This window comes from Pezoporus occidentalis, unplaced genomic scaffold, assembly GCF_034315485.1.
Source record: "Pezoporus occidentalis ecotype Australia unplaced genomic scaffold, CSIRO_AGI_Poc_V1 ctg90, whole genome shotgun sequence".
Taxonomy (NCBI): Eukaryota; Metazoa; Chordata; class Aves; order Psittaciformes; family Psittacidae; genus Pezoporus; species Pezoporus occidentalis.
Window position 1 is genome coordinate 776,805 of NW_026916263.1, and position 27,388 is coordinate 804,192.

The 27,388-nt window shown below is 39.0% G+C and overlaps 1 protein-coding gene and 1 long non-coding RNA gene across 2 annotated transcripts in view; one reads left to right on the plus strand and one right to left on the minus strand.

Moving 5' to 3' along the window:
• ADGRV1 (adhesion G protein-coupled receptor V1) overlaps positions 1 to 27,388 on the minus strand; it is a 293,458-nt gene that overhangs the window by 161,520 nt on the left and 104,550 nt on the right. Inside the window, exons 74-83 of the mRNA XM_062605211.1 lie at positions 25,943 to 26,787; positions 23,466 to 23,583; positions 22,520 to 22,691; positions 19,779 to 20,021; positions 12,702 to 13,109; positions 11,312 to 11,496; positions 9,899 to 10,148; positions 9,586 to 9,725; positions 7,916 to 8,076; positions 5,248 to 5,348 (exon numbers count right to left, since the gene is read on the minus strand). Of these exons, the coding sequence (XP_062461195.1) occupies positions 5,248 to 5,348; positions 7,916 to 8,076; positions 9,586 to 9,725; positions 9,899 to 10,148; positions 11,312 to 11,496; positions 12,702 to 13,109; positions 19,779 to 20,021; positions 22,520 to 22,691; positions 23,466 to 23,583; positions 25,943 to 26,787 (2,623 nt within the window). The remainder of the gene's footprint in view (positions 1 to 5,247; positions 5,349 to 7,915; positions 8,077 to 9,585; positions 9,726 to 9,898; positions 10,149 to 11,311; positions 11,497 to 12,701; positions 13,110 to 19,778; positions 20,022 to 22,519; positions 22,692 to 23,465; positions 23,584 to 25,942; positions 26,788 to 27,388) is intronic.
• LOC134156830 (uncharacterized) lies at positions 19,037 to 22,130 on the plus strand. The gene is made up of 2 exons (XR_009962088.1): positions 19,037 to 19,188; positions 21,842 to 22,130. It is a non-coding gene; the product is annotated as an uncharacterized LOC134156830 (long non-coding RNA).

The following is a 27,388-nucleotide window of genomic DNA, read 5'->3' on the forward strand; positions in this document are numbered from 1 at the left end:
TCTCTTGGAGATATCATACTATCTTTAAAATTTACTTTAGTTCTGGCAGAATTGTGTTTTCTATCTTTCTCCAAAATTGAGTAAGACCAATTAATAAAACAACAGATATAAAATTGGCAGTTCATCATTTTCAAACAAATGTTTAACAATTTTTAAACTAGGATTGTTTGCACAATTTCTTCTTAGGTAACATGTATGTTTGTATTTTTGCTCAAGTTGAATAATGCACAGCTTTCAAACAGTTAAACACAGTGAGCATAATTCTTCATCACACATTTCTACCAAAGTTAACAGTAGGATGAACTTGGCTTGCCAGCTTGGTCATTGTTACAGATATTACACTGATGGATGATGGTGCTGAGTGCTACTGTACCTTGAGGACTGATTAAATTAGAAAATAAATGCTTTTTAGACAAAAATAGGATGACTCTCCATATGCCTTTTTTTCTATTTAACCATTAAACTTTAATTTTCATTAGCGGCCAGAAGTCCATTTGTACATAATTATTCATAGAATCATGGAATTATTGCTGTAAACAGATTGGGATGGTCAAATATTTCAGGGAAATAGCTACTGCATATATATGGAGAAGCTCAGCAGTGCACACAAAAAACTAAATGGAGAACTCAGCACATGTTCATGTCATTTGCAATAGTCATCATATGCTGCAGAAATGGTCTATGAAATTTACTGAAACACTGAAATTTAATGTGGACAAGATGCATCAAGCTGAATATACATGCACAAGCCACGTACAGAGTGCTTATTAATGTATTTCTGCCTTGGAATTCCCAAGCAAAGCATGGGAGTCATAAGCAATGGTTCCTATTAAGACTGTAATCTAGGTTTATAGTTGTTTGAAAAGAAGAATTTTATCAATTAGCATGGCTGTATGGAAACACTGTGAAGTATGTTCTCATTATACTTTAACTTTTTAAATATATAAATCTTTACTAAAATTTACTTTGAAACTGAAAATCTCAACCCAGTAATTTTTTGCTTGTGAATTTAAGGTATTGTTGCATGAACTTATGCTGGCTAAACAAACAAAATACCATGACTAACTAATGATTCAAGAAATGTTTGTTGGAGACATCATGATTCTTTGAGTAAACAACAGAATGGAAAGGAATGAAAAACTTTTTAGAAATAATTAACCTCCTGTGTCTTTCCAAGGAGTTTTACAAAACACTTGGTGAAACACCCTTTCTTGAGTACTTTACAAATGCTCCATTAACGCTGAAAGCTCTAGACACACCAACAATTAAATGAAGGTCAAATACTGTGAATCACCATTCCCCATCACTGACACGGTAACGAATTACTGCGAGCAACCGCAAAGCAGGAACAGCCTTGGAAGACCAAGTTTCTGAGCAACGTGCTGAAAAGGTTTGACTGCCATCTACAGGTAACAGTAATAAGTGCACTGGTAGCAATTCCTACAAGCCTAGTAAACATCCTATGCAGATATATTGGAGGAAACCTAATTATACAAAAATGTATAAAACAGGTTAGCTAAGCAGAAATATTCTACGGGTTTTGTTTTTTTTTCTTGTAAAAATATAACTGCACAAAGAAACACCAGCTTCTAGATTTGAGATCTAACAGGTACAAATCTAGAGGCTACTACTACCTATTACTAGACAAAAATGCAAAGTACTAACATTTTCCTTTTATTTAAACTAGGAATTATTAAATGTTGATCTTGACATAGTAAGTTCTCAGTTAACACTGGCTTAAATAAGACCTCATACAGAGTCACTGGTTAGCAAAACCACCAAACTTTTAATTATGTTGTAAATATCATACATATGTTATCCGAATACTTGTAGATAGGTATAGCTGTACAAGTATCTTCTATTTAGAGTTTTTTGTTAAACTTAGTCTTACTAATCAGGCTAGTCTTCTCTAGACAGAACATATGCCAACATAACACAAGCAACTTTTTAAAAGATTTTCCTTCAGGTGTTCAGAACAGTTCACTCTTGTCAAACATATCCCTTCTCTTTTCCTTCTGCCTTAAAGCAACTTTCATTTTTTGAAACAGCTGCTGCCAAGCTGTCTTTCTTTCCTTTCCAAGTCCAAGTTAGCTAACTGGCTAAGCATTTACCCTGCTGAAACCTTCTTTCAAAAGTTTTGTTCTAAACTTGTGGAATAATTGAATGGCAAAAGAAAAAGCAATCATGAAAAGCCATGGATCATTAGGGGTTGAGTATAAATAACAAAAGGACTTAGAAATGTTCTAAGTAGTATCTCTAATTAAACCAAGTTACTATATTTACACACCACATGGAACTATTCTCAAGAATTTTTATGCACAGAGCAGTATTTCGTATAAAAGTTTAAATGGAGTATTTGTTTTGTTAAAATGGAGTATTATAACAAAAAACAACTAGCAGACAGAAAAGGCTATGAGCCCAGCTGAAGTTAACTTTCTCACATTCAAAGTCCTTCAGGAGCTAGAACCAAGCATAGTATTCCAGTAGCCATAAATATCTGACTCCTCAGTACTACTTTTATACATGAAGAAGGAAAGGCAACGATAACATTTTTACACTCTTCTGCCTTTGCAGAAAATCCTTCCTGTCTTAACCTTTTAGCTTCTGTAAACTTTTCCTGCACTGATGATTCCAACATTTTTCCACCCATGAAGTACATGCCTTTCAGATAGTTTTTCTTTACATACAGTTATACTAATTCTCAAAATATACTCTACTTAGGAGAAGAAAGACTGAAAAATAGGGGCATTTAAACCCTCCCTTCACTCTTACTAGACATCAACATAAAAATGAGAGAGGCTGCCTTTATTTCAGAACATTGAGTGCACTAATCCACTTTAAAGATCCTGACCCTTCCCAACTGGAGTCTCTACCTACGCCCTCTGCTCCAAGGCCCAGCACCTCTATTTAAACTCAGACCTGGGCTGTTAAGTTTCTACCTGACCATGTCTCCAACACTGCCCATGCCCCAGCTCCTGCCCAACCTTGAGAAGAAACATACAAGATTACAGTAGTTACTATTTAAAACCTGGAACTGTCAGCAGATAAGAACTGCTAGGCATACGACCAACAATATGCTTGCACATCAGTATATGAAAATTTAAAAGTGATATCTTTATGACATTTAAATAAAACTGCATTTAACAGAAAATGCAGCAACTTTTAACTTTAGTTTCTGTTCAGCTCAAGCTTTAAGGATGCCTTTGTTTAGGTTCTTCCATACATATTTTGGACATAAGTTGATCTAGAGAATGTTCATGAAAACTGAATTTCAACTTAATATTGAATATACTGTTGAAGTGAAACATTTCCCATAGCTGTACCTGCTTTGACTACATGCTCTTTCGCAAGTGTGTGTGTGATAGTGTGATGTTCATTTTAGAGCAAAGCAGCTACAGCACCAGCTTGAGAATGGAGGAATGTGAGTTTAGTAGATTGTTAAAACAAACCTGAAATTAAAATTATAGCAGTAAATCAGGGAAATCATAGAATCATAGAATAGTTGGGGTTGGAAAGGACCTTAAGATCATCTAGTTCCAGCCCCCCTGCCACACCTCACACTAAACCATGTCACCCAAGGCTCTGTCCAACCTGGACTTGAACACCACCAGGGATGGAGCATTCACAACTTCCCTGGGCAACCTATCACAGTGCCCCACCACGCTAACAGTAAAAAACTTCTACTTTATATCATATCTAATTTAAACTTCCCCTGTTTAAGTTTTAACCCGCTACCCCTTGTCCTATCACTACAGTCCCTAATGAATAGTCCCTCCCCAGCATCCCTATAGCCCCCCCTTCAGATACTGGAAAGCTGCTATGAAGTCTCCATGCTGTGTTCCCTTCTCCAGGCTGAACAGCCCCACCTTTCTCAGCCTATCTTCATACAGGAGGTGCTCCAGTCCCCTGATCATCCTCGTGGCCCTCCTCTGGACTTGTTCCAACAGTTCCATGTCCTTTTTATGTTGAGGACACCAGAACTGCACACAATACTCCTATTCAGCGTATCTTCAGAAATAAATTCACTACTACCACAGCTAAGTAACTCTTAGGATGATAAAGACATCTTACAAAATAACTAGGCCAAAACTGAGAATCAAGGTAGATCACACAAAATAATGACTCAAAAAATTCAAATGTAAGGTACAACAAATTTTGATTTGAGATACTATTTAACATTTGACTTATTTGGGGGCTTTCAGAATTTTGAACACACAGTTATGCCTCAGCTGTTCACCTAAGTTATGCAGGAATTCTGCTGGTATGAAGTGACATCTGGAAGAGCTGTGAGAACCTTTCCTGCTCCTTCTAAGTCCAGCTGCATGGTGAATATTATCCGCTGTGCAACCAAAAGCTGTATCGCCAGGTAACATGAATAAAATTATATACTAACCAAGTCAGTACACAAAAGGTTGTTTGAGAGAGATGCCAGTCACTAAACTTTTACAGGAAACACAGGGCTATTTCAATTACCCTGAATTTGAGTATTTCCCTGATACCACACATTCCTCTAAGTACTTGCCTGCTAATCTGCTTAACATCTCCCAGTACCCCTGCCTTCAGCCTACATGCAAATTTAAATTTACATCATCTTTATAGAATTAAAAATATACATAAAAGCTCCTTCATAAGGAATCTATAAAGTAATTTTAAGATATTTGAGAGTATTCTCAAAGAGCTGCCCCTTTCACCAGATGTACCAAAGCTGAGGAAGTTATATTTTATAGGACATACAGACATATTCTCCTTTTATATGCTCCTTCAGTTTGCTGATCCTATATTACCTATTATTTGAACCAGTATGAGACAACTAGGAAGACTTCCTACAGCTTAATCTCTTTTATTATTTAAATTTTTCATAGTTATACCTTTCTTGAGACAATAGATTACAAAAGAACTTTCATCATGTACTACTCAAACCAAACCTTTCCCACAGAATTAATGATTACTGACACTAATCTACTTCATAAATAATGATGTCAATGATGGAACTCTTTGTCTCAATTATATACCCCATCATTAAAAACATTTATTATTTCCCATATAGAACTATTTTCTCACATTTCAACTGAATTGCCAATATAAGATATGAATATTGGATCAATTGTAAGTATCATAAGCTGAAAGTCTATGTTTTCCAAAAGTGTTTATACTGTGAAAAAGAAAAGGAGGTCTGTTCAGACATGGCCATGAAAGTGAGGTAAAGGAAAGTAAAGATTTATTTGAGACTTCAGCATTTTTTCTTACCTGCGTACCCAAACAAGCAACCATCATGTGAGTGAGAAGTTTAGCTGCAAACATCGCACACCTGGTGCAGAAAAGGTGGGAGAGAATAGCCAAAGTGAAACCTAGACAAAAACAAACCAAAACAAAAAGGGAAAGATTTAAAGATTAGGCTAATAAACGATGGTAAGTAAGAACAACAGTATTTGGTCTCTTGAAGATGTAGATGATTACACAAAACATTACAGAGAGATTATGTTCACTTTAGTTCACACTGGCCTCACTTGTGAACTTACTGCTCAAGTATTAACACCTATTTAATTTTTTCATAGGTTTGAGAGCTAAAGTAATTGAATCATGTAAACAAGGCATTTTGCAAAGTTTTTAAAATTTCTGAATGATATGGATGATTGTCATAATAGTTAAATAAAAAGCAAGGTTCAGCATTCATATTACTGCATCCAAAAATGCTTTTAGAAACAAATAAAAAATTGCCTCCACTTGGATAGCATTGTTTTAGGAGATAGTTATAACCTTCTAAGTGGCAGTCTCCCATTTCATTTTGTGTTCAGTGCAGAAATCTATTACATCAGTACTCAGAAAAAGTAATGTCAATTTTATTTCATTAATTCATTGTGAACACGAACAGAACAGAAATGAGAAGGGCCCCTTACCTACCAGTAAGCTGTTCTTGGAAGAAGGACTCTGAGAAAGCTGAGCAACTAAGGAAAACATTGCTAAAGTTCATGTACAGTTAGTTGTTCGTGCACTTCCACAGCCCAGGAAGAGCAGGAATTTGGATACATAAGGCAGATCTTTTACACTCCCTTGAGACAGACTGGTTGCTCAACTACAAGTATTTGTAAGATACAAATGAAATAAACCATTGAAGATAGAATTATTTCTAAACCTTTCAAAAATAAGGTAGTGATACTTATACAACTATCTGCACAAGAATAGTTTGGAAATAATAATATTCTATTTCACTGTATTGTGCTATTTTTTTCTTTTTTTTTTTGTTTGAATTCTTCACACTTAGATGGAAATGTTGGAGAAATAAGTAATATCCCTATTGATGGCTTGGCTTCACAAGCGAAGATTTGGGAAGGGCTTTGCCCATGCTTGTTACAAGCATGATGACCAAGGGCATGTGGGATATGCAGATCTGGTTGGGAAAAAGACTGCTTAGGCAATCAGGAAATGTCTGACCAGGACTGCCAACTCCTGCCAATTGTTAATTACTTGATTTAAATAGATATATCTACAACTGTGTAAGTAAACACCTTCAACCAGCTGAAGAAGCTAAAAGTCATTGAAGTTATATTCAATGCAAACACTTAACCAGGCCAAACTGTTCTAATTTCTAAATACATTATTATGACACAACTACAATAAACAACCAGTTCTGCATGTCTTTATTTCTTCCAGTTCAGCAAAATATTTCTCTTAGCTTCAGTGTCAACAGCATATTTGGTCACTTTGTTGGGTTTTTCTTCAGTTTCTATATAATTTTGCATTCTATTGCATATTTGTCTCATCAGTTTACTTTTTTTCTGTAAACCATTAGTTAAATCTGTTTATTATACTTTGTCTTTTATTTTACTCTCACTAACACAATCTAAGAAGCTTAGCTGTATTTTAAAATCTGCTTATTTTTATCAGCTAAAAATTTATTACATTATTACATAAAACAATCAATTTGTATGGTGTACATGAAAAACAGAGGGTTTTCTTCCCCATCTTCTTTTTTATGGCTGTTGTTTAAAAACAGTTAAGGAGCTTAGCTTTAGCCCCTTAAGGCAATTTGCTGGGAGGGCATAAACAGGGGATTCAGGTGATTGCGCTGTTTTTGTTATACAGTGATGGTCTAGTATAGAGGGCATAAACCTCACAAGGAGCTGTCCCAGACTCCATCTGAATGCCTTAAGGTTAGACTAAGAGTCTCTTTAGCATGTTTTCTTAGTGACCATTTTACTCTCAGGTTCCTGCTTCCACAGTGCCTATCAACACAAGATGAAAAATTTACTTTCATGTGGGATTGCCTGAAACATAATAGTAAACTGACTGCAATATGAAAGCTGTAGTTTCCTTCTCCTTTGGAAGCCAAATGGCTTTGTCTGACATTTTAGGACTTCTGCAAATGCTGTTGTACCTGTCAATGGAGTCATGATTCTCACAGGTTAAAATCTCAGGCTTTTACAAAGACATTAGGTAGCAGTTAGGCAGCAGAGTCTAATGGAGCTCTACATGCATGACATGGAATCTATCTCCCTCTAGTTACCACTTCTGAATGTAAATTGCCAACAAAAATTGTCAAAAAACTTTCAGGGTAGGTAGAAAAGCACCTGAAAGATTTGACACCAAGGACAACTGTACTGCTGCTAGAGACACAGGTGAATTTGGGTCTTCTAGGATTCCTCTCTGAAATAAATAACATATTTCTCTTTTGCATGGTTCAATAAAACATCACAAAGAAATGTACTTGCTGGATTCTTTTTTCCAAAAGTGGCAAAATCTGTCATTGTGCAAATACCACACCAAATGGCAACTTTAACACCGTGAAGTTAGTTAACATTCCTCCAATAGTCCTCCAGATACAGAGATTGTCATCAGTTAATAAAATTGCTCAAAATCAATCAGCCTTACTTGTCCTCGGTCGTTATGAATGAGAAAACTCCTTAAACCAACTGACCTGAAATGCAGATGAATCCAGATGAGAAAAAAGCCTCGTTGTATGAAGACAAGTTATCTGTTTGGGCATAAACTGCATAAATGGACATATGAGAACAAGAGCATTCCACGTAGTCTGACGAGTCATCCATCACTTTGCAGAACCCAGTATCAGACAGCCAGCTGCAAAACAAAAGATGAACAAAGCTGGAAATGGATTTGTGTAATTTATATGCTAAGTATGCTTGAAAGCTGTTGTATTTCTGAAATACTAAGTTTTCTAAACTGTAGCGTAGGTGTTTGTGTAATCTTCCAGGTGCAGATAGCTTGTTTTGTTGTTTTTTTTTAATTTTCATGAGTAAAAATAATTGTAAATATATTATAATATTTTTTCCATACGAGAATTTTTGTGGCCATATTTTTAAAACTTCTGTAAGATTTACAGGTTTGCCTGGCTTTTCAAATAGTTTCTTTCTTAACTTGCACAATGCATTATCCCATTATGGAGAACACTTCATTTTATATTGCTATTTGTTGTTTTGAAACTAAAAGTTTTGTCTTCTTTCAATATTGCTGAACCATTTTGAAAAAAGATACTACAGCTGACATCCTAAGCCACTTCTAGTGGAAGTCACATCTTTTCTGTACTACAGCGTCTAAACAAAAGGAGAGAATACAGGTACATTCTGCTGCATGTCCTTTCTGTAGAGAAATAGTTTATATCAGTAACAGACTGATATAATCCAGCCAGTCTAATGAAATCATATCTAAACCAACTAAATCTCAGCAGGACACAGAATATAATTCTCTCCAAATTCATTTATACTGTGTGAACAGGGAAGACAGCCTAATCAAATAATGGGGCATTGAAGAGTATACACAGAAAAAGTTTATTCCGTGGTTTGTAATGGTATGAGTAGCAACAAGAATGAAAAATGACCATCAGCTCACCATTTCTTCTAAAAACCAGAAGACATCAATTTAAGCTAGCAGCTGCAGATGGCCTGTCAAAAAATAACAGCCCTGCAGAGCTCATTGCCAAAAGACATGCTGAAATTCTGGATGGTGCAAGGCAAAACTGGACAAGTCTGTGACAGATAATCACTTTGGGGATGAAATACACAAAATCACATTCAGCAAATACAGTTAGAGAGTATAGCGTTAGGGGAATTACTATTTATACTTGTCCTGGTCTTATTCTTCCCTGGGAATTTACTTTTAGCCACTACTGGAGGCAGCATACTGGAGGTCTAGATAAGTCCCTAAGATGCCCCTTAACAAGTTTTTTTGGTTCACTTACACAGTGTCTTTCACAGACGCAAATAAAAGAGTGGATATCAGCAAATTAGACACATTCTGAGTCAGTGACTTGAAGCAATACCAGAGAGGCAGGTTTAGTTCTCTACTTTTTAAGAGTGGACTTGAGTCATTAATATTAATGAAATGATACAATTCTGAGATTTGTGGCCTGTTAGCATTGTCTAACACATCATTATAGAATCTACATGGTATTTTGCTGAAAAATGTCAGCAGTAGAAGACTGGGAAACTTCTGAGATAGAATAACTATGCATTTTATTATATAGAAATTTTTATGTGCTGGTACAAAGGCCAGAAAAAATAAGGAAAAAACACGGGCAAATACACAGGTTCATGGTAGAAAGTGGATAACTAAAACGGTTAATAAAATAACCTTTCAGCAGCTTGATTCCAGAGGAGACATAGAGACTTTTGTGGAACAATACGACTTCCTGTAGCATAAATCCGATAAATGACTTCATTGTTATCTTTTAAAGGCTGTGAACTCCGACCCTTCAAACTCATAGAAAAAACCTGAAACAACATGCACAACGCAAATACAAATTTAATATTAAAATGCAACAGTTAGTTGCATTTTAATCAGAAACACAAAAATATTCACATTATTTTACATATATTTAAGATGTTTTGAGCAATATCTAAATTAAACTAATTTCCTGAAAAAATAAATTGCATTATCTTCAAACCTTGTTCTTCAGGGCAAGTTCTTTATCTCCAGTAATGAACCACTGCTGACTGCTGTATTCTGTGAACTGCACAGATTCACAGTTCTCTCGGTGGGGAGGTGATAATGAAACAGAGATGTCTAGTAAATGTTCAGGCACTTGAATAGAATCCCCATCTTTTCCATCAAATCTGTGTCCATTGATTTGCTGAGGAAACCAGTTGTGAGCCATTATTGCAATGTACGGGCAGCTGTCAAGGATATTTTTACCTCTGTTGAATTGGAAAAGCAATACAGCTGGTTAAGTGGAAATGAGCTTCACTATTCTTCACAGAATAGCTCTAAAATGTGTTTGTAACTAATATTTAATTCCTCTATAATTTTTAGTCTTTAGGATATTTAATTGACAAACAGTTTTAGTTTCTGTGATATAGCCAGGGGCTAAATTATTATGTATTTCAGCTTCTCCATTTCCCCTCCCCTGGGTTTTGCTCACTATGATCTGTAAACAAAACCCTCCATGGTAAACTAGGTTATCATAAGATTCATCTTTATAACTTGATGTAGAGATTAATCTACAAGAATGAGACAATAAAAATAATATGATCTTGCTTTACCTCTTTTTCCTAACCAATGATGCAAAAGACCTTGGAATAAAGAATTTTAACTTTCAAGTTCTGGACACTGTTCAGGACAGTGTTGATATTTATGCCATTTACTGTCTTTTGGCTGAGATGGGATTCATACCCCCTGCAACTTAGGATGTGGCAAGAAAATTTGTATGTTCAAGCTGTGATAGAAATCTAAATTATGTTGATTTTCTGAGGGGGAAAAGGAAGTAATTTTTTTCCTAAATTCAACTACCAGTTATTTAATAGATTCACAGAAGGAGAAATTCAGAAAGAATTCACCGCTTTAAACCATCTGACTCACAAAAGGGTGTAATGTATTTCTGCAGTCACTTATTTCCCCTGCCCATAAGCCTGACTACAGGGTATTATGCACTACCAAACACAAATACCAATTTGAAACTAAATGTGAAAAGTACACTTAGCATTTAAAAAATTGTGAATAATGTTCAAGTGAGCAAAACAAAACATGTAGAAATTACAAAATGCCAGGAGAAATGTTGGGTTAGTGGTTCTCCTCTAAGTCTTAGAACACAGCTCTCCATCATAGAATTACATAGTATTTTCTTAATAAGAGTAATGAATATTTTCCAGGCAGTATTTGAGCTAAAACTAACTTAATATGTCCAGATTCCTACTCCCACAGCTACGCTGTATCTTTGTACCAGTTATTTGTGACACCAGCTAATAGTGCCAGTATAGTGCTGATTGTGACACATATAATGCATTTCCATGTAGGTGACAGATGACAGCCACCTGTATGTTGTCACATATTTCTAAAACATTACGAATTCAAGTTTACTAACCTTTCCCCTGGTGATCCGCACATTATCCCAGTCAACAGGGAAAAAGCAAACTTCTCAGTCACCCCAGCAAGCAGGCTGTATCCTCGTGTGTCCTCACGTTTTGGGCTAGCCAGAGCACAGAGTATCTCATAGAAAAGACTTCTACTTTTATCAGTGAGTAGCTGTTTTTCACCTATGTCTGTAACCTAATGAGAGGAGAAGAAATCAAGCAACACTTCGTGTGCAGAAGTCTGCTCATGACATTTCCTCATGTCAAACAGTTTAGTGAGACCTTCAGTTTTATCCCAGTGTTCATTCTGTCAGTTCAGAATATCTTTTCCACCTTCTGATCATGGCTGCCAAGGCACGAGATGCAGCCTATGTCAGAACTACATAAAGATATGTTTACTAATAGGGATTTGGTTATTAAAGAAACCACATGGCATTTTCATTCTTTCACAAATCAAGGATTGTTGAGTCCTGACAATTTTTGCCCTTATTTCCTGTATTCTGTGTCAAAATAGCAACACAGACAAAACACCATTCAAGAATATTGTTATACTGCTTTGTGTCTATGTATTTAAACGTTTTCCAGCTTCTGTGCATTATTCTGTAAGTGCAGAAGAGCCAGAAAGACATACCTAGTTCCAGAGTTTTGATGCAATGCTGAAGTGCTCAGCTACCCTGCCAACCTGAGTCCCAAAGCTACTGCAGGAAGAAAGGCAAACTGCATGCCTGATTAACAGAACAGCAGACTTCAGCTGGCCCTTGCAGGATTTGGTTGTGTGTTGACTGCAGTGAGCTGTGAAGATACAACCAAACCTTGGGCTCAGCATCTTGTGCCAGGGCTAAAACAAATACAGATGTGGCCTGAAAATCAAGAAACCATAGTCATAGAATCAGAGACTCATAGAATGGTTTGGGTTGGAATACACCTTAAAGCTCATCCAGTCACAACCCCCTGCCAAGAGCAGGGACACCTTGCACTAAACCAGGTTGCTCCAAGCCCCATCCAGCCTGGCCTTGAACACTGCCGGGGATGGGGCAGCCCCAGCTTCTCTGGGCAACCTGTGCCAGGGCTTCAGCACCCTCATAGGGAAGAGCTTCTTCATAAAATCTAGTATGTAACTCTAGCTTCTGTCAGCTTAATGCCATTCCCCCTTGTCCCGTCCCTACAGGCCCTTGTCCATAGTCCCTCTCCAGTTTTCTTGTCTCCAGATTCCTCTCCTTTGATAGTGGGACTTCACAGTTTCTATTGTTACCTTTCTGTTCTGTGCCGCTGACTCACTGGTGAGGATGCTAACCTTGACCTTGTCACAGGCCTGTGACACAGGCCAGTTAAAACTAAACACATAGTTTTATACTCTTTTTAAAGCCACTGGTCATTCAGGAAAGAGCAGGAGAGGTTTACCTTCTCTATGATGTGCATCACAGCAGTAAGCTGTTCTTCTGTAGTTTCTGTAGCCACTCTGACATTCAGATTCTGGAGGACTCTATGTAAAATGGTGTCATCAAGAGGCTGATGCAGTTGATCAATCAGCCCCCAGACTGGCAAGGAGTCAAAATCTGAGACAATTGTGATGTTAGCAATACCATACACATCATCCACTCTGGCACTGCCTGTGGGATTAGAAAGTACAACCTGGAAACGTTTAGGAAATGGGTTTAAAGATCCTGTCTTTGGGGTCAGTGTCACATCCAGAAACGCACTTTTTTGTCCAGGTTCAAAAGTCAATAAACCTTCAGATCTTGCAAAATCCTGCCCTGCCACAGCTGGAGATACGAATGTCCGACCAATAGATTCAGGTTTTTGTAGCTCCTTAAAACAAACCAAAAGAGGCTTAGGTAACATTGTGATAGATAAAATTGTTCAAAACCAGCTGCTGTAGAACACACATACTTTAAATGGGTAAAATTTAAATATGTAAAAAAGAAGTCCTCTTTCAAAATGCACTTAAGAATGATATCATAATTGCATTAAATGAAACTGCAATCTGTCACTTGTAGTCAGTGACAGCCTAGGAGAAGAATCATATATATTGGCAATAGTAAACAGGATCCCTCTTTTTCTTTTCCCAAACAAAAATCACAAAGCTTTTCTGGATGAACGGATGTATAAAAAATGTTAGCACATCCATAATGTGAATTAAGGAGGGGTTGATGTAGTTTGTGTCTGCAGCATGAACTCCATCAGTTCAAGGTACAGACAGGCACCACAGACACATAAAAACTAAACAAAAGCAGAGCATAGGTTTTGGAAATCTGTGCCCAAACCAGTATCAATTCACGGTATTTTCAATCTCAGTGTAAATAATTAAAATGAGAACAATCCACTTTGGTCTAAAGGTTAAAAAAAAAAAAAAAAAAGCCACTATGGAATTCACATGCAAAGCAGAAAGATGAACTTATTTAGGAATGCTGAACAGCCTCATTTCCCTGTGATTTAGCACTATTTTTACCTTCCATGAGTTTTGCAGATATTTCATTCTTCACATTCTTGCTCTTTTTTGTCAGTTTCCATAACCTTGATATTACATCTGGTAATGTAATAAACTTTTCTTAAGTGGAAACTAACATTCTGGGCTATTATTCAAATGCATGATTTTTTTAATTGTATCTAGTCATTTAATAAGTACAAGAATATACTCATTCTTAAGTAAAGCACTCCTACTGTAAAAAATTAGGATTTTTATCAGAGAAATACTATAATTTTGAAAACATTTAGCTTCAATTAGTAGAGTTTACTTATGGAATAAATCAGACATTTATGAGTTCACAGGAGAACTTGGTAAACCAATGCAGTGTGTGTCTGTTTAAAATTGCCCTAGCACATGATCACATCTTCTATGCCAGTTCCAGTGAGAAGTTTATCCCTTCCAATTTATAATCAAGAAACAGGAAAATAAGTGACAATAACAGAAGTAGTGACAAGAACAATGTTGAATAAACCTTCGTCGGAACGATCTAAACATCTGTTTCTAGTTAGCCCTCATGCTTCCTGTCTGCTGTGACCTCTTATTTTACATGTACCAATACTTTGGTACTTGGCCACTAACCCTTGAAACCTAAAACTGTCCAACTTTAGCCTAAATGTACACTGGACACTAGCAATTTCTTCTCCACTTAAATTATAATGAACTGTTAGCTGGAAACAATGTAAACATTTGTTACTATACAATCCAACTAAAACACTGGCAAGCTACTGAAGAATAAATGCATGGAAACACCATGCAAGTCTGTGTAGTGAAAACAGGTATGTATGCAATATAACAATAGAATGCAAAACCGCATGAAATAAAGGCTCAGCACACTGGGCGCAACAACGCTTTGCTATAAAAACCCTCCCCATAAATAATGCTTTTAGGTCTAATTGAATTCCTGAGGTGAGCAGCTCGAGAGAGGACGCCTTCAACACCTGAGCGGGGGAAGCTCAGCGTCCAGGAGCCTCAACTCAGAGCAGTGAGAGCCACCGAGGGAGCCTCAAGTCCTCGACAGGACCTGCCCAGGAGCCGGCAGCTCAGCTTAAGCGAGCAGGGACTCACAGCGGGCGGAACCAGGAGGGGCGGCACCAGCCTTGACTGGTTAAAAACCTGCCCAGGGAGCGCGGCGAGCAGAGCGGGTCGAGGCAGTTTGCGCAGGTAGGTAAGCAGGATGGTGAGCACTCGATGTGTGACCAGGGCCTGGTCTGGGAGCTCTGCTCTGGCTGCCCCGGCGGTGGCCAGCGTAGGCACCCAGACAGAGCCGGTGAGAGGGGAGGCTGCAGGGCAGGGCAGAGCTCAGAGTGTAGAGAGTGCCTGCACTGGTCTGGTGAGGGGAGGGTGCACAATGGGCAGGGCTGCACTCGGTGCTCCCTGGTGGAGGTCTTCCTGCAGCAGGTGGCTGAGCTGCAGGGTGCCGTTAATAGACTGCGAGATGTCAGGGAAGCTGAGAGGAAGCAGGGATGCTTGCTCCAGGGCCAAACTGTGCAGGGGCCTCAAGTGTACCCTGGAGTTCATGGAGAAAGATGGAGTCTGTTAACCCGGGAAGATGGGAAACAGTAACAAAAAATAACAAAAATACGAGGAAGAGGACAATGAAAAGCAAAGGGCTTCCTCCTAAATCTGTTGTCCCCACGCAGAACAGCTTTCCTGTCCTGCAGGGGGCTGATGATGAAACACACTCGCACCATGAGCAACCGGCTGATGCACTGCTAAAGAAGATCACTACTGGTGCTGCCAGGAAAAAGCAGAGGGTCACAGTAGTAGGGGACTCTACTTTGAAAGGCACAGAGGCACTCATCTGTCGGCCTGACCCAGTCCCAAGGGAGGTGTGTTGCCTACCAGGGGCTCAGATCAGGGATGTTGCAGAGAGGCTGCCTGCTCTAGTAAGTCCCACAGACTATTACCCACTTCTGGTGATACATGTGGATGCTAGGGATATAGATAGCAGTAGCCTGGAGAACAGTAAGAAGGACTACAGAGCCCTGGGGGAGGTGGTTAGGGGCTCTGGAGCTCAGATAGTCTTTTCGTCAGCTCTCCAGGATACAGGGGAGGACCCTAAAAAGGCTAGGCGGATTGGCTAGGTTAATAAATGGTTAGAATAGTGGTGCCATAGTCAGGGGCTTGGGTGTCTTGAACACGGGACCCAAGCTTGTAGGCCAGGTCTAGTGGGGGCTGGTGGAGCTGCTCTAAAGAAGGGAAAGCAGTTTTGGTAGGAGGCTTGCCAGACTGGTCAAGGAGGCTTTAAACTTGATGTGTTGGGGGAGGGGGGCATTATTCCATCCCAACACATCCAGTCAGTTACCAGCACCTATAATAAATGCTCAGTGCAATGTAGATATATTCCAGGCGCTCCAGCCAATGAGCCGGCTTCCTTTGGAGCTCAGCTCAGATGCCTCTATACAAATGCCCGTAGCATGGGGAGCAAACAAGAGGAATTAGAGATGTGTGCACGTCTACAGCGGTATGATATAACAGGCATCACAGAAACATGGTGGGATGGCTCCTATGACTGGAGTGTTGGAATGGAAGGTTACAGGCTCTTTAGAAGAGACAGGCCTGGCAGGTGGGGAGGGGGAGTTGCCCTTTATGTTAGGGATAGGCTGGAGAGCATGGAACTCTGGGGACAGGTGAGCAGTTAATAGAGAACTTGTGGGTCAGGGTTAAAAGGAGAACAGCTATGGGGCACATTACAGTGGGGATCTGTTACAGACCGCCTGATCAAGAGGACTCTGTGGATGAAGCACTCTATAGACAGATAGGAACAGACTCACGCTCGCAGGCCCTTGTTCTTATGGGTGACTTCAACCACCCTGACATGTGTTGGAAGGACGGTACGGCCCGGCACAAGCAATCCAGGAGGTTCCCCAATTGTGTGGAAGACAACTTCCTTCTGCAAGTAATAGAGGAGCCGACAAGGAGAAGTGCCATGCTTGACCTCGTGCTCACCAACAGGGAACAGCTGGTTGGAAACAACGGTCCAGGGCAGCCTTGATTGCAGTGATCATGAGGTGGTCAAGTTCAAGAACCTCAGGACAGTGAGAAGAGAGTGCAGCAAGCTCACTGCCCTGGACTTCAAGAGAGCAGACTTTGGCCTCTTCAGGAAGCTGCTGAGTAAGGTTCCATGGGATATGGCCCTAGAGGGCAGGGGAGCCCAAGACTGTCAGTTGATATTTGAGGATCACCTGCTACAAGCTCAGGAGTGTTATGTCCCAACTAGAAGGAAGTGCAGCAGGAGGGCCAGGAGACCTCCTGGGATGGATAAGGAGCTGCTGAGGAAAATTCAAATGAAAGAAGAGGCTTATAAAAAGTGGAAGCAAGGACAGGCGGCCTGGGAAGAGTACAGGGATGTTGTCCGAGAAGCTAGGGACCAGGTTAGGAAAGCTAAGGCCCAGTTAAAACTAAATCTAGCAAGGAATATGAAAAATAACACGAAGGGATTCTATGGGGACATTGCAAATAAAATACAGACTAGGGACAACATGAGCCCTCTCCAGAAGCTATCAGGAGAACTGGCTACACTGGATTTGGAGAAGGCTGAAGTCCTTAATGACTTCTTTGCCTCCATCTCCACTGAGAAATGCCCTAACCACAGTGCCCAAGTCTTGGAAGGCAGATGCAGGGACTGTGAGAATGAAGACCTTGCGCCCACTGTAGGAGAGGATCTGGTTCAAGACCATCTTAATCTGAATGTGCACAAGTCCATGGGACCTGATGAAATCCATCCACAGGTCCTGAAGGAGCTGGCAAATGAAGTTGCTCAGCCACTGTCCATCATATTTGAAAAATCATGGCAGTCAGGTGAAGTTCCCAACGACTGGAAAAAGGGAAATATAACCCCCATTTTCAAGAAGGGGAAAATGGATGACCCGGGGAATTACAGACCAGTCAGTTTCATCTCTGTGCCTGGCAAAATCTTGGAGCAGATTCTCCTGGAAGGCATGCTAAGGCACATGAACAACAACAAGGTGCTTGGTGACAGCCAGCATGGCTTCACTAAGGGGAAATCCTGCCTGACCAATTTGGTGGCCTTCTATCATGGGGCTACAGAACTGATGGACAAGGCAGAGAGTTGATGTCATCTACCTGGACTTGTGCAAAGCTTTCAGTGCTGTCCCACACAACATCCTTGTCTCTAAATTGGAGAGACATCAATTTGAAAGGTGGACCACTTGGTGGATAAAGAACTGGCTGGATGGCCGCATGCAAAGAGTTGTGGTCAATGTCTCAATGTCCAACTGGAGACCAGTAACAAGTGGTGTCCCTCAGGGACTAGTGTCGGGACCGGTGTTGGGATCGGTCTTGTTCAACATCTTTGTCAGTGACATGGACAATGGGATTGCATGCGCCCTCAGCAAGTTTGCCAATGACACCAAGCTGTGTGGTTCGGTTGATATGCTGGAGGGAAGGAATGCCATCCAGAGGGACCCTGACGCGCTTGTGAGGTGGGCTGATGCCACCCTTATGAAGTTTAACCATGACAAGTGCAAGGTCCTACACCTGGGTCGGAGCAATCCCAGGCACAGCTAAGGCTGGGCAGAGAAGAGATTCAGAGCAGCCCTGCGGAGAAGGACTTGGAGGTGCTGGTTGATGAGAAAATGAACATGGGCCGTTAGTGTGCACTTGCAGCCCAGAAAGCCAACCATACCCTGGGCTGCATCAAAAGAAGCATGACCAGCAGGTCGAAGGAGGTGATCCTGCCCCTCTGCTCTGCTCTTGTAAGACCTCACTTGGAGTATTGTGTGCAGTTCTGGTGTCCTCAACATAAAAAGGACATGGAACTGTTGGAACAAGTCCAGAGAAGGGCCACGAGGATGATCAGGGGACTGGAGCTCCTCCCCTATGAAGATAGGCTGAAAATGTTGGGGCTGTTCAGCCTGGAGAAAGGGAAGGCTGCGTGGAGACCTCATAGCAACCTTCCAGTATCTGGAGAGGGCCTATAAGGATGCGGGTGAGGGACTCTTCATTAGGGACTGAAGTGACAGGGCAAGGGGTAATGGGTAAAAACTTAAACAGGGGAAGTTTACATTGGATATAAGGAAGAAGTTCCTTACTGTGAGCATGGTGAGGCACTGGAATGGGTTGTCCAAGAAAGTTGTGAATGCTCCATCCCTGGCGGTGTTCAGGGCCAGGCTGGACAGAGCCTTGAGTGACATGGTTTAGTGTGAGGTGTCCCTGCCCATGGCAGGGGGGTTGGAACTAGGTGATCTTAAGTCCTTTCCAACCCTGACTATTCTATGATTCTATAAAATCACACATAGATCAATCTAAGCACTATTCCAGTGTGATAGCAAACTTGGAGGAATCCATCTTGCAGCCAGTGCCCAAGCCCTTGAGGCTGGATTCACTGCTGTAAGGAAGTGGAAGGAATCATGTTTTTGCAGCTGTGTTATTTCAGCTAAAGGAGAATCTTCATCATTGGTCAGTAATTATGAGGTACTTGTTTAGAGATAAAAAGTTTCAGCAGTTAGCATCTGGTGATACAGCTGTAAACATAACAGAATTGAATGGGGATGATAAAATTGACTCTACCACACTGCGTTTTCAATCAGTTTAGTACTTCAAGAACATGGGATAAAATTTGATGAAAGAGTCTTTGTTCTTAAGTGTGCTCTGAGCATTAATAAATTTGTGACCAAACACAGACAGTGTGTTGATATACGAATCTTGCAGTCATACCCATCATGGTAAAAGTTAACTTCAGAGAAAGAAGCCTTAAAATAATTGGCATCTTAGAAGAACCTTACAACAAAGAAATGTATTTAATGCCTGACTGACCATGGCCTTTGAGACTCCTGGAAGGGTAGTTTTGATAAAATCTCTCTTGAGAATGCAGTGAGAACAAGGTCTTTTTACTAATGAAAATCCAAGGAAGCTAGACCATCTAGGCCCAGCAAATGTTTGACTATTTCCTGAAAAAAAAAGCTAATTATAATAACATTTACTTTAGAGAACGAACAATGATTTAATGATACAAATAATAAGTTAAATAATAATAATAAAAGTCTTACCTGCATGCTGTAGCTAACCATTGTGGTTACTGATGTACTAGAATCTCTAAGCGCTTGCAGACTGATTAAAGTTGTCTTCCTATAAGCCACAGCAAAACGAGATCCCACAGCAAAATATATTAAACCATGAGGAGCATCACTTTCCAGAACTTTTACAAAAGCAAATCTGGTGCTGCTGTTCAATGCGGCTCCTGTGCTCACAGCATACAGTTCAACAAAAAAATATGCTTCAAATTCAGGAACCTGTAAGTGAGGTGTAATGATTTTCATATCATTATAAGACCTACTAACTACTTTCAGCTTCAAAAAATGTATATATTGTTTTTTATGCACAATGGATTACTTGTACTAACACCACAAGCCTGCTTCCTGAAATGTGCAGTAAGTACAATAAATATATATCTCAAAATAATATTGCAATGGGCAACACTCTTCATGTACAATAATGAAATCTCAGGTTTTCACATGGAACTTAATTGCAGTAAAGTAGCTATTTATATACTACATGTATTGTGGCTGTAAGTCAGGCATAACACATAACAGTAAACTCTCAAATAGCTCCATATTCCAGTAGATGTACATCTTGTGAAGATTTTTCTCTTTCGTTTTCTTTTTGCATTACAAAAAGGCATGTATGCATCTACTCACCCATGGAAAAACAGCACAGAAGTCTAAATGTGCAGTTTTGAAACTAATTAACTTGACTGTTCAAGTACTGAACTCAAGTAAAGTTCTGAAAACTTTATGATTTTACATACAGCCTTAGTGTTTAAACACTAATATGTTTATGCATGTTTTTTCAAGCAAACCTCAGTAGACTTGAATGTGTAATTGAATTTATTGAAAATCATAAAGCTTAGAACTATGATCTGATGGTTTGGAAAACAAGGTATTGAATTCTAGTGTTCATAAGTAAAAGAATGAGCCTAGTCAATCCTGCATTCATAATGCTTGTTTGCTGAAAATATGGTAGCAGTATTAAATTACAACATGACATTCTACTTCATCCTTGATTTTGTACCTAAAATGCAAACATGTTTAGAAATAGTCTTGTGATTACTAAGATTCCAGAAATCATTGAAAATGTGTTATCTGTACCTATTACATGCAGACATGAAGCAGCAAACTTGCCAAAATTTATTTCTTCAAAAGACAATAGCATTACAAAAAAAAAATTATCAGTGAAGACAACTTTGTTTTAGCTCTGGATTTTTGGAAAGCTTGCTGTAATTCTAGGTAAGCAGGATTTAGCTCTTAGCTAATAAAGTCAGTACAGCTGACCAAGCAAAAACTTTCTAGGTAAAAGCTAGAATATACCATAAAGCCATAAAATATTTATTGAATATTTATGACTTCATAATTTTATAGTGTATTTGCTACTGATTTATAAGCTATCTTATGAAAGAACTAGAAGAAAAATTAGTAAATATTTGGTGTGTTATATAGCATACATTTTTAATTGAGTTGTTGTTAAGAAATTCTCTAAATGGAATTATCTTGACTAATTGATGACAGGAGCAAATTTACTTGAATGCCACAGGGAACTTAAGCCTTCCATTGGCACCTATTAGAGTGGCACATGCTTGTGCATCATGTGACACAACTGAATGTCTCTGCAGCTGCTGCACTGCTGTCATTAAATAATGATTCCACTCCCTTGGACTAAATGCTTTGAAATCCCAGTTTAGCCAGAGAGGCAGCTGATGTCTCATCATCTATATATTTTATTCATAAACTCTGTAATGTAAAAATAACATTTGGAGATGAAGAGGGAAGATGGCCCTCTTACTGGATTCAGAGAATGCACCCTATTCTCTAGTTGGATATCACTATTTCCCACATCCTACATCTTGCATTATTTCTATAATGCAATCAGGATCTTGTCCTTTTCTATTCCCCAGACTTCACCTTTGCCGCTAGCCTGTGGCTGTTAAGATAATTTCTTGGAAAGTTTCAGTCTCTCCACTCTGAAAGAATGGCAAGCGTTAATCCTTCCTTTCTTAAGGGACTGCCCTAACCACTGGGTGTTCACACAAAAATATTTTTTTTCCTTCTCTTTTCAGTAAAAATGACTGAATGCTGTGCTTTATGTTAATTCAATGATGTCTGCATTTCTGAGTGCCATCTGGGCCTCTCAAGACTTTAGGCTTAGGCATACCTGACTGACAAATGTCAGACAGCTTTAGTGGATGGTGGCTGCTAAATCGAACTTCACTGCTCACAAGCTGGATGTGCATGGTGACAGATTTTTATGCAGCTTTATGATTGAGTACAGTTTTCACAGATCACTGTGCTAGATTTAGGCATGTAAAATCATGCACAAGTTGCAATAAAAGTTTTTTTGTTGAATGAGATGTTATACTTACAGGATGTGTTTTCCATAAGTCAAACTAAGAAGTATTTTCATAGATGAAAGATTTGCTGAGTGAAGGGTGAGAGTCCAGTACTTGAATATGTAACTCGCTAACTCCTTTTTTCTTTCACTATTCTATAAAACTCTTGAGATCTGCAGTTTACTCTTTGAACTAAATACTCATCTCCTTCCAAATTTTTTACCTGTCATAATAATGGTAGTACAAGCCTGTAAATAAACATGTTTGCAGAAGAAAATGTGTTTGCAGACATCAGGTTACCATCTTCAGACAGCACACCAGCTCCTCTGAATCAGAGGAGATTTTTCACCTTGATAAATTGCAGTTCAGCATCATAGTACTGTACGTAAATGAGCAATTGTTACTTACATTATCAGGTTTTATTTGAATGGAGATGTTGCACATTGTTTGTCCTGCCATGCAGGTAGTGGCTCCCAGCACAGATACAAGCTCGTTCTCCAAGTTCATTCCATCCTTCAGAAGGACAACAGCTGATTTATTAAATGTCACACGCCAAAAGATCTTCACATCTTCAAAAGCTCTATAAGCAAATCAAAAGAGTATACATGTACTGAAGAAGGAAACATAAACCACAGAGGTAACACACGTTATTATTCAGAACTTATCACTAGGGAAGAAACTGCTTTAAGATGAAAATGTCTCTCTTTTTATTTAAATTCCTTCCTCTAAAATGTTTCAACTGCCAGAAAGTAACAGAGGAAGAAAATATAGCAATTACAGGCACCCAGATCCTTCTCAATTCTTGTTCCAGAAAAACTAAATTAGCTGAATAAAAGACACTGGTGTAACCATGTGCCTAGAAAGACAGGAAGAATTTGTCTTTCCTAAAGCTTCAGGAACTTAGAGTATTTGAGCATATCTGTTTAAAGAACATAAATATGCAACATACATATGTTAATTAGAAGAAAACATAGGATCTGTGTGAGTGAAAACCTAAGTATAGTACTGACTTTTAATTGCTCATTTTAGCATTCATACCTGCTTCTATTACAGAGGGATATGAGAATCTGATGCCTTTAGCAATGCAAATACTTTATCATAAGCAAAGTCTTCACATTTGCTGTCTCATGGTGTAAATTGGAAAATATTTGGGTTTTTTTCCATTTTTGTTTTATACCAGTAAGTGACAGACCTAATCACATTCACAACTTAAAAAGCCTATTTGCCAAATTCTGGGAAGTTATTAAAGGAGGTGAAAGGCAAAGAATTTTTATAAAATCTTATATAACCTCTTCCACTAACAGCAGCATATTACAGAGTGTGGAAGAGCACTTGAATCAGCTTTTGCCTGTACCTGTTTGGTTGCCTTGTGACAATCAGCAGCACCTCTCTGTTTTCTGAGTCTTCATCAAGTACAAGACCACTTTGTACCTCTGGCATGAATCCCAAAATGCCATTCTGGAGATCACTTCCTATATAGGAAACAGACCATGAAGGTAGTTAGCAAGAAAGTTAAGTGGAGACTAAATTATGATTTTAAAATGGATAACTGCAAAAAAAAAACCCCAACCAAAACAGCCAAGTATCAAAAGCATGCTGCAAAGTACCACTTGGGAATGCCTCAAGCACATTTTTTTAATATTTTTATTCTTAATTTACAGTTCATATTTACCTAAAACTCCAAATGTTGTCATTTCTAAATTTTATTCTAACCAGGAGAATAAGTGTTATTAAAAGTAAATTCTTCATGAGAGTGCTGGCACGATATATGCACATAACCTTGTATTTTTGGAAGCATTTAGGAAACTGACTGAATTCTTTATCCCTTGACTTCAAGAGACTAGGTGTTACAGTGGTCCAGAAAAGTGTCAGAAGTCTTGCTTGTAATGCCCTAATGAGATGCAACTTCAGCCAGATTATTTTACATTTGCTCTATTATGCTTAGTACAAGGGAGAATGGCATTAATGACAGAGGGTAGATTTACGTATCAGATCATAGCAAGAAGTTCTCCCCTGCAATAGTGGTGAGGCGCTGGCGCAGGTTGCCCAGAGAAGCTGTAGCTGCCCCATCCCTGGCAGGTTGGACAGGGCTTGGAGCAACCTGGTCTAGTGGAAGGTGGAGGTGGAACTGAATGAGCTGTGATTCTATGATAACCCTTAAAACATATTCTTTCTAAACAAGAATGGGCCTCAGCATGCCCCTAGATGGACAGCATTGACATAACAGGTTATGGGGTAAAGATGGGCTTTCAAGGATATGACCTCAGCTTTCCTACTGATCCCACCCCTAATTTATTTTCCCAGATTGTTACATCAGCTTTTCTCCTGCATCTTTAATTCAGTGTGTGAAACTAGGGAGCTGCAAAATACTTCACTGTCCTCATGGGAATGTGAATAACTTCAGCAAAACAGCAGTAGAAATAAAAAAAAAAAAACAGGGTTAATGAGGAGAAACTAATGTCTGCACAGTGTTCCATTAAATCTTGTTTGTAGAGGATTTCTCCTTACAGGTAGTGATGGCTTTACTCTGTAATTGAAAAGGCAATCTACATCTGACCCAGTGATTATTAAATGTCAATATATACACTGAAGATTAACAGAAACTGCATGTTTGCTTATATGGATGCACAAATATTCAGCCTATGCTATCTTTCTCTCTATGCAGTAAAATGCAGATACATGCTTTGACCTTTGTGCTTAATATAAGTTGTCTCCCAGTCTTACTTTATGTGCTTATTGTGCTCAGGGTGTAAATCTAGAGGATGTTAATACACTTCTATGGGATTCAACGCAAGTTCAAATTCCAACCTGTACCCATGCACATACTTCTTTGGTTAACTTGCACGTACAAGACACTGATTACTTGCATGGTGAATTCTAGAGATGGTGCACGTGAAGGGAACTTGTTTTATACAGTTTGGTTTTGCACACAGTCTTGGTTGCTGCATACACTCATCCAGCAGCACAGTTTCATCTTGGTTGTCAATACCTACCTTGTTTTGTTAAAATTACCTAAATACACAAAACATCAGTAAATGTTGGACCTTACATGTGACTTTCTTGATTAGCCTGAACTGTTCCAATTTCCAACTTGTTTCTAAAACTTGAGCTATATTGTGGTTAAACTTGTTTTATATTCAGTTGATAAGTCTGATGGATATCTAAAAGATAAGTGAAGCTGGAGATCGGACATCACTTTCTCTCAGTAGCATGCAGTGACTGAAAGAAAAATTCTCACCTGAGTCTATGGTCCATTCCTACCCTCCATCCTTAGAATCAGAGGACTACACTGCATATATGAACTGCATAGTATCAAAGAACAAAACCAGAAACTGCTTCTTATACTTCGTACAAACCCCATACAACATAAAAGTGAAAAGCTCATGGAATCGTTAGAGTTGGAAGGGACCTCTGGATATCTTCTGGTCCAACCTCAATGGCAAAGAAATGGCAAAGAGAACACACACACAAACAAAAACAACAACAACAAAAAAGAAACAAACAAACAAAAAAAAGAACTGCAAGGCTTACATCTATAAGAAAAAACACTCAAGTTTAGCCTTTGCCTTCCTGAAGTAAAGCAGGACTAGAACAGAGATAAGCAGCATCTATAAATACATGTTGAGCTACATTGCTAAGGGATTCAATGGGCTTCGTACATTAGATGCTTCCTCCCTCTGATCTGGAACTCAAGATTTGGAAATAGAAAACCCTGCTTATCATCAAATAGAATCCCAATCTTTACATGAAAATTGGTATTAGAACATACAGTTATTTACTGTTATTTAACTCAGCTGTACTTACTACTTTTCTGGGGGAAGAAAATATTACCTGCAATAATCACTGTTGCAAAAGCAGCAAATCCATATTCATCCTTTCCTTCCACAATCTGAGCTCCACATTCAGGATCTGAGAGGAAAACATAAAACAATTCCTGTCCTTCAGGCTCATCATCATCAAAAATTTTAATGGACACATTGCTTTCTCTTTCTCCATCCAGCAAAGTCAAAGAGACTGACTGTTCTTCAAAATCTTCTCCTTCCATTGCCCAGGTGAAGTTTGATTTCCAAGCATTTCCAAAAGGATATGAATCTATTCCACTCTGTGCACTAACTCCCCCAAAGGTTTTAACAGTTACTTCAATATCACCAGTAAACCCCTTGGTCCTTCTGATATGAAGTACCACTGTGTTGGGGCTACTGTTGTTTGCATCTTCTTCAACATAAGTAAACTCTGGCCCCAAACTTAGTATTCCATGAAGAATATCATTAGCCAGGATATTAATTGTTGCAACACTGAAAGCTGGATTCAAACGTGGACTCCAGTCAGGATTAACAGGTGGAACATCCAAAATTTCCACAGCAGTCAAATTTACAAAAAAAAATTCCTCCATTTCAGAGACAGTGTCATCTATTACTGATACTTCTATCACAGCAGTTTTCTGAAAGTGTAAAATCATAAGCTCTCCATTGTAGATGGGTATAAAGTCCTCTAGTGGTTTGGCACTTCCTGGAACAGTCTGATATGTCAATTTAGTGAGATTACTTTGAAAACCAAACAGTCTTTGGACATGTAGTGTGACTGTCTGAACATCTTCTTCAACTGAAATAGATCTTGAGTTAGGAGCAAACTGGAATATCCCCATTGGCTCAATTTCAGCTATAGTAAATCCAGACCTGAAACAGAAAAGATATCAAAGCTGAGAAAGGAAAGGAAAAGTTTGAAAAGTAAAACACCCAAGCAGAATCATTTCCAGTGAACAGTCAGTGATGGCTGTAACAAATGTGTAATAGTAGAGGGAAGCAACAGCAAAAATGAAAAGCAAGATCCAAAGAGGTTTCATTTTTGCCGTGATTGGATCAAACATTTGTCCACAAGCTTGATGCATCCTAAGTGAGCACAGGATACAGAATAAAGGATAAATAAAATAAGGTCTTCCTGAGACAATGGACAGGCAAAGGAAAGTATGATGTCTTTCTACTGGGGACACAATGCAGAGAGACACAATAAATACAGCCACTCTGAGCAATACCAGTTTTAACCACTGAATAAGCTTCCTGTACCAAGGGAAAACTGTGGAGCAGACAGATGCTAGCAGATCTTCAGCTTTAGCTAGGAAGCTAGAGAAGGAAGGGAAGTTATTTTAAGACTTACAGTGGGGCTTTGAAATACTAACTGCCCCCCATATCACTCAAGTAATTTTTACCAGATCTGAGCCCTATTATCAGTATCAATTTAAGCTCTACTTTGTTCATATTAAACATATTTCCTTCTTAA